Source organism: Myotis davidii, unplaced genomic scaffold (assembly GCF_000327345.1).
Source record: "Myotis davidii unplaced genomic scaffold, ASM32734v1 scaffold18, whole genome shotgun sequence".
In the NCBI taxonomy this organism is placed as follows: domain Eukaryota; kingdom Metazoa; phylum Chordata; class Mammalia; order Chiroptera; family Vespertilionidae; genus Myotis; species Myotis davidii.
The window spans coordinates 8,949,568-8,957,539 of NW_006292696.1; the positions used below are offsets into that span (position 1 = coordinate 8,949,568).

Genomic DNA, 7,972 nt, shown 5'->3' on the forward strand with positions numbered 1-7,972 from the left:
AGGAAAGACTAGCAGAGGTCTGACCAGGGAGGGTATTGTAAGCTAGGAAATGAAAAGAAAGCATAAAATGCCTGCTTTATCGACCCTCGTGTTGATAGCTGCAAAAGGATATGAGCCCCAAGGCTGTGTAGACACTACCATACCTGATAGCAGTTAACCCACATTATGGTTCCCTGTCCAGGAGAAAAAGATACCCTTCACTATCTAAATTCTCACTCTCCTCTGAGGAACCAGATTGAGGTAGGGCTGGTATCCTTGCTGTATGTATTCCTGCTTTTATTTCAGGTAATGTAGTATTCTTCATTATCAGAACTTGCTGTCTGAATGCTTGAAGCACAAATCTAAATGAAGGGTTGTAAATCCAGATATGTTTAGTGCTCAAATAAGAAACAGTAAATGAGTGAAGAAGGCCTGGGATAAGACAAAAGGGAGTGGTGGGGACTATGGCAAACGATAATATGGGCCCCATCTAAGCAGACTATGAGTCAATTCTGGACTTCTGCCATGAGGGAAAATGATCCCATGTAATGATAGTTTTCAGTTTTCCAAAACCTGGCAGAAAGTAAAATGTTTGGGCAAAGCTTTCTGACTTGTCAAACACACTAGGTTGGAGGTAGTCGCAGGCTACCTGTTTTGAGCCTCTGCTCTGAAGTGTCTAGAAAGACACTACTAGTCTAGGATTTCCTATAAACAGGACCAGTGTCACCCTGTGATTTGTATGGTTAGAATGGAATGATTGATATGACTTACCAGGTAAGGGATAAAGAAACAGATGAGGCTCTGGTAGAAAGCATCCATCATGGAAACCCAGAAAGTCATCAGGTTATAGCACTGCCAAGAAAGAATACACGAGCAGTTACCACCACCAGAATGGCTCTCATCAGTGAACCCACATACAATGAGCTCTGGTGAGCACGTGGAGAAAAGGGAGCCCCAGACACTGTTGTTGGGAATGCACATTGGTGCAGCCACGGTGGGAGAGAGTATGGAGGTTCCTCACAACGTTAAAAATGGAACTGCCACGTGATCTAGAAATTCCACTTCTGGATATTATTTGAAGAAAACAAAACATTAATTTGAAAAGAAATATGTACCCCTATGTTGATTGTATATACCTGTACAGGGTATCCCAAAACATGTACACATTCTTTTAACAGCTGATAGCTCAATTGATACTTCTTTCTTTTCAGATTTAACCCATTGGAATTAATAATGGCAGCCAAAGGGTATATATTTCTGGGGAAATATATATATTACTAGTATATATATATATTACAGTCTATGCTTTTGCAACATTAACCCTGAATGATAGGTGCCTATGGAATACATCATCCCGCCAGCGTGCCTGTGGGGAGGGGGCTGGTGGAGAGCCTAGGATGCACCTGCGCCATCGCATGTCCCTCTCGCCTGTGGTGCGGGGCTGCTGTGCTCTCCTGCCTTCGGGTTAGGACTGCACTTGCCTCTTCACTGGCTGTCCACAATGTATCACCAGCCCTCAGGCACCCACCTGGCTGTGCGCTCCTCCCTCCCAGGTGCCAAGGACCCTTTTCCCAGAGCTCCTCCTGCATCCCACCTCCTGACCACCTGTCTGACTTCTGCAAATCAGTCAGGTCCCACTGTGGCTGCTCTGTGTCCTTTAAGAAACCATTCTGATGGCGCCCCAGGCCTTCTTCAGTCTATTTCATACTAGCAAGTTCTAGGCCACCTGGAGTTGTAGTTTTGCCTTTCCTGACCTGTGGTGGAAGCCCTCGCCTCACCCGTGGATGAGTTAACTGTTTTTTACTCCCAGGGGTTCTGTGGAAGGCCTGGAGAGGGGGGCTGGCTCAGGGGGATCTTTCTGCATGCCCTCTCCCTCTTCAACTTGGGCAGTCCCATAATGGGTGATATAATTAAGAAATATCTAAAAGAAACATACTCATTGGTCTGGTTCGTCAAGTCATCCTCACAGCAAATGCTTGGCCACGTGGGAGGTGAGGGGCAGAGTGGTGACTGAATGCGGGGCTCCTGACCCCCAGCCCCGTGGTCATGCCCTGACACCTCCAGGGAGAAGCCGAGCCCCTTACCTCGGAGTCCTGGCCGCTCCTGTACAGCTTGGGCAGCGCCAGGAGTGTCTCCGCAGAGATGTCTTTATCGAGGATCCCGAAGACGAGAGGAGGCAGTGAGGTGAAGAAGAGATTGAAGAAGATCATCTGCCAGTAGTCGATCATGGTGGAGCCCGAGAAACCGCAGAAGAACTGGTACCAGAAGAGCAGGTTGACGTAGCACTGCAGGTGGACAGTGTGGGTTGGGTAAGGACTGGAGATACTCAAATCCTTAGAGCAGGGTCTCCTGACCCTATTATTACTACCTATTGCTGCTAACTACTACTCCTGCTAACTACAGTAATGTCTTCAGGACCTTGTTAAGGTAAGTGTAGTTTGATGGTTAAGAACACAGGTTTTGGAGGCAGAGAGGGTTTTGAATCCCTAGTTCTGTCACTTACTAGCTGTGTGACCTTGGGCAAGTTGCTCAACCTTTCTGAACATGATCTTGTGACCTTTCAGATGGGAGTAGTAGTAGTACCTAGACCAGGGGTGGGCAAACTTTTTGATTCGAGGGCCACAATGGGTTCTTAAACTGGACCGGAGGGCTGGAATAAAAGCACGGATGGAGTGTTTGTGTGAACTAATATAAATTCAAAGTAAACATCATTACATAAAAGGGTACGGTCTTTTTTTTTTTTTTTTAGTTTTATTCATTTCAAATGGGCCGTAGTTTGCCCACGGCTGACCTAGACTATGGTACCTGGCCTGAGAGGCAGCAGTTAGTAGTAGTAGGGTGGAAAGAGAAAGGGATGGCCCTGAGGCAGGCATGATGGAAAGACTGGACTGTGTGCAGGAAGTGGATTTCATGAGAAGGTTCCTCTCTCACACTTTGCTAATGGTCATGCAGCTAAGAAGGGTGAAAGAGGAAATCCGCTTAACTTGCTTTATGCTTTCTGAAGCTCTTCACTCCAGTCCTCCCACCTGGGCTGGGCTGTTACTGCTTGAGAATAGTGATCCAGGTTGTGACGTGGTTTGGTGACCTGAGCAAGGTCATGTAAGTAAGCAGGTAGCCCTGGAGTTAGGACTGGACCTTCTCTGCTGTGTGTGGCTGAGGCCCCGAGGGGCAAAGGGTATTGTGAGAAATCACTCAGCAGGTTGGAATTCTCATTCCCTAACTGCCGTGCCAGGGTTATTTTGAAGAGCCTAGCTATGTATTATTATTATAATAATATAAACATGTTAATAGTATAGACATGTTAATATTATTAGTAATACCATTAATTGTTATTTGACCTTCTATTTGTGTGACATAACATATGAGTACATTGTACATTATTAGATGCGATATACATTATAATTTGTCCCAACAACCTGGCAAGATTAATATTATTGCTAATATAATTCTATAATATTTATGCATTATTATATATAGAGGCCCAGTGCACAAAATTCATGTGGGGGTAAGGTCCCTAGGCCTGGCCGGAGCCCTGGGCCTTCCTTTGTTCCATGCCACCCCCTGGTGGTCAGCGTCTGTCATAGTGAAAGAATCAGAGGCTCTAAGATAATTCGTTGTTACCCCTTGCCCAAGTTCAGAGCTAGAAAGTGCTACAACCAGCACCCGAGTTTTCAAAATGCTTTCTCATCAATCACCCTCAAGCCTTCTCAGTCTACTTTTGGGTTATTCTTCCTGGTTTCCACCTGACCCTACATGTCACTCTCAACAGGGAGCTCACAGAGGTCAGGACACTAAATAAAATATCTAGTGACAAACATGTTCAGAGTAGGGGGTCATCTGGGTTTTGATCTTGCCCGACTCCAGCAGGCTGTGTGAATGTGGGAGAGTCACTAAACCTCTCTGAGCCTTGGCTTCCTTGTCTCCTAGAGATATGCCCATAGCACCCTGACCTTCCTCCAGGCAGATATTTTTAAAATTAACTTTCTTTCCCCTATACTAGTACTTATCCATCTTTAAGGTTCGTAGGAATCATATTGGGATTGTATTAAAAATGCAGATTGAGTTAGCAGGCCTGGGGTGGACCTCGAGGATCTGCATTTCTAAAAGTGTCTAGGTAATGCTAATGCTGCTGGTCCCCAAACGATATCTCGAGAAGCAATGATTACTGAGACCAGGAGATGACAAGCCAATCCAACCACAAATGCCGAGACACAGCCACCTCAATTCATTTGCACAGTGTCTATAACTGCTTTCATGGGACCACAGAGGAGTTGAGCAGTTGTGACAGAGGCTAGATGGTCCACAAAGCTGAAAATATTTATTACATGGCTGTTTGCAGAGTTAAGTTTGCTGAGCCCTGATTTAGACTGTAGGCATCTATATCAGGCACTGGGCATAGAGACAGATGTCTCCATGCCCAGTGCCTGATAATGTTCCCCACACAGTAGGTGTTCGATAATGATTTGAATAATCATTTGCTTATCTTAGTTGTTCTTTTCTCCTAACACTCATGCTGGAATTTTAACATTAAAGAGGGTTTTCTTCCTCTGAGACCCTGGGAGGACCTTCCTTTTCTCCACTTCCTCTGTCGGGAGTCTTGGCACCTTGGAGGGAGTGCATTGAACCTGGTGATGGCGTCGCCAGATTGGGCGCCTGCCTTTCCTCCCCAGAAGGCAGGGTGAGGTAATTAATTCATTGTTCGCATTGCAGAGCAGGCCGGGCTTTAATCCCCTCTGAAATTGGTTTCGGATGTGGAACTCATAGTTCTCCACCCTCTAATTGCAAAGGGAGATAATGCGCGTCAGTATCTCCGTTTGTGAGCGAGGCATCGGGCTGGAAATAAATATCATTTAAGTTTTGAAAGCATGGCTGGCTGGCAAGGTTGCCTTTTCTATTTCACAAATTTATGCAGAGAAGAGATTGGGCTCATTCAGAAGAACTATTATTCCCTTAGAGGCCAAGAGAAAAAAAAATTAAACAGAGGTATGCTGAATTCTAACTAAACAGTCTTTCATGCACAAAGTGGGTTCAAGTCAACTTGTGACTTTGCATAAACTTGCTGAAATAGTACCATCCAGCTTATCAAATTAACATCTTTTTTTTGCCATTCTGTTGATATATTGAATTCTGCACAAAAATGCTCACTCCTGAGCAAGGGTAACTGTGCGGGCACTCACAAACAGGACGGGGGGATGGAGCAAGAGGGGGAAAAGGCAATTTTGAGGCAGCTACTTGGCTAATGTTATTCTCTTCCATCCTCTTCTCGTCTCAGTCCTCCCTCTTCCCTTATGCAAACAAGAGTGGAATCTATTTGGACACTCTTGGGGATTAGTCAAAGGTCCTTGAACTAGATAATGAAAAACTCAGGCCCTTGCTTTCTCCCTATACCCCTTGTTCATCCAGGGCTTTTCAAACAAGGGCCTCCGACAGTTTTAATACCTCAGCTGGTGTGTGCCTGCTTTGGACCTTTATCAACAAGACAGAAATGAACATATTTTTTAGGAGAAACACATTCTTGTATTTGTAAAGTGCTACGTGCATTCCAGAGCTCTGACACTAAAGCTGCTTGATAAGACTCCTAGGGACAGAGAGGGTGATAGTCTTTCTGTTATTGATGAGGAAACCAAGGCTCAGAGAGGTTAAGTGACTCTTCCACATTCACACAGCATGCTGGATCAGGCAAGACTGAAACTCAGATGACCTCCCTAGTCTAAACATTTTTACCGATAGATATTTTATTTAGTGTCTTGACCTCTGTGAACCCCCTGTTTGGAAGTGACATTTGGGTCGGGTGGAAGTCACGGACTTCATCTTAAACCTTTACCTTGGCTCTTGCATTAGAGTGGCTCTATCTGGGAAGGAAATCTAAGAGAAAAGCCACACTAGTGAACCCAAATCCACAAATCATTCAGCCCACACTAGTTGTTCTTCAGATCCTTCTCTTCCTTGCAGTCAGAAAATAAATCTCTTTTATGGAGCCTGTCTGAGAGTAACAGCAGCAGCAACAATGATGAAAAATAATGGCTAACTCTGCTGTGTAATTACTACATGCCAATCATTTTATACACAAGCTCTCGTTTAATCTTCTGAGCAAATATATGAGAAAGGTACTTTTGTCAGCCCCATTTTACAGATGGAAAAACTAAGGCGTAGGGCCATTGCCAAATACAGGAGCCTAGATTTGAGCCAATTATGTCTGACTCCAGAGTCCATGTTTGTAATTACTCATGCTGCCTCCCAGGTACCAGATGCTTTAACCCATATCGTCAAAGACAAAACCGAGGCCCAGAGAAGTGCACTGTCTTGCCCAAGGTCACAGAGCTGGTAAGGGACTGTATCAGGATTCAAAATCCAGGTGAGCCTGACTCCTCCCACCCCTGCTGAGATGCTTTGTCTAATGTGGGGACAGCTGGTCCCCAGCAAAGACTCCCCAGGCCCAGGTAGGGGGTTGCTGCAGGCCACTCACCACGTTCTTGTAGAAGTAGTACACCACCATCCTGGCCAGCCGGGAGTAGCACCAGTGGCCATGCACCAGCAGCAGCTTCTTGAGGTGTCTGAAGCGGGAGATGGCGAAGTCACTGGACATGACGGCCTACGAGGGCAGAAGAGAGACGTCCATCATTGCTGCCCGTGCACCAAGAGGCTCCCCGAGGGCAGGCCTTTGCTCTAGGTCCATAGCTAGTAGAGTCTGAAAGGCCTTTTGCCCTCATGTGGTGCCCTTGGGTGGCTCTTTCTCACTAGAATCCAAAAAGGGCAGGGCAGAAGGGGCCAGGGGTCTAGTTTGGCCTTTTATCTCCTTCTATTTGTTCAACAAGCGTTTATTATGGCCAAGTGTCTTTCGGGCACCATGCTAGGGGTTTGATGGTTACCCAGAGAGTAGGGGCTTCCAGGCAAATAATCCTCAAACCCCTGGCCACCTCCTGAGGCAGGCCATCCGCTCCATGCTCAGATGGCATGTGTCTTCTGCCCTTGGGGTCACTCAGAACAAGACACAGTTCCTAGAACTCTTAAGACTGTGAGGTTTGGACAAGCTTAGTTATAATTCCTGGCATGAATCTAGGGAGGAAGCATGCAGTCAGAGGAAGGCCTTAGGCTTCTGAAACGGGGTCCTTATGATGATTAAATTGAACTTTAAATTCTTACTCTAGAAACCTCTCTCTCCCCGCAGCCTCTCCTCCAGAGATTCAGCAACCCCCAAGGCAGCAGAAGACAGTACCCCAGACCTGACTAACATGGCAGACTAATGATAACACCTTGACCTATTTATGTTTCAGTTCCTGAGCCCTAAGGTGGAAGGACCCCTTAACTCCTTTCCCATGAGACAGGACAGAGGGACTGGAAAAGACCTCAGAGTTGTCCTCAAGACCTGAAGAATGGATTCATCACCCTTGTTTCACCTCTGACAATCAGCTCCCAGCTGGACCCCTGAACCATGGTGTCTTGTGATTTTTCCCTGTACAGTCTGTAACCTATATGCTTTTTGGGAGTCCGGCTTTCACATTAGCTCCCTGTCTCCGGCCAATTCAGTATTACACTTCCTATACTGCAAATTCTTGCTGGTGCATATCTTTGGACCCGTGCATGCAGGCAGATGGACTTAAGGAGAAACATTAGGTTTTGGTGGTAATGCTTCCCTGAGTGGTTGGGCACTATTTGGCTTTAGAACATAGTTATCACCAGCTGTTTGTAAAAAGCCAAGCATCCTTTGATCTCCTTTGTGTTCTGAAGGACTAGGCAGGAGGGAGCTGGTGATGGAGGCTTATGACACAGACGCCTCCTGACTTTCAAATGATAATTCTGCAAAATTCTCAGGGAGAAGGTCACCCGACTGCGAAGAATGCCCTAACTCTCCAACAGTGACCAAGGAGAGCAAGGAAGAAACAAGAACAATTAACGGGAACAGTACCTGCATGCCTTCCTGTCCAGATATTCCAATCCCAATGTCAGCAGCTTGAATCATGCTTACGTCATTTGCTCCGTCACCTGAAAGAAG

General features: G+C 46.0%; 1 protein-coding gene across 1 annotated transcript in view; it reads right to left on the reverse strand.

Annotated features, from left to right (window-relative positions):
• ATP10B (ATPase, class V, type 10B) overlaps positions 1-7,972 on the reverse strand; it is a 185,431-nt gene that overhangs the window by 10,086 nt on the left and 167,373 nt on the right. The window contains exons 17-20 of the mRNA XM_015565667.1: positions 7,886-7,962; positions 6,446-6,571; positions 2,064-2,264; positions 747-831 (exon numbers count right to left, since the gene is read on the reverse strand). Coding sequence (XP_015421153.1) covers positions 747-831; positions 2,064-2,264; positions 6,446-6,571; positions 7,886-7,962 — 489 coding nt within the window. The remainder of the gene's footprint in view (positions 1-746; positions 832-2,063; positions 2,265-6,445; positions 6,572-7,885; positions 7,963-7,972) is intronic.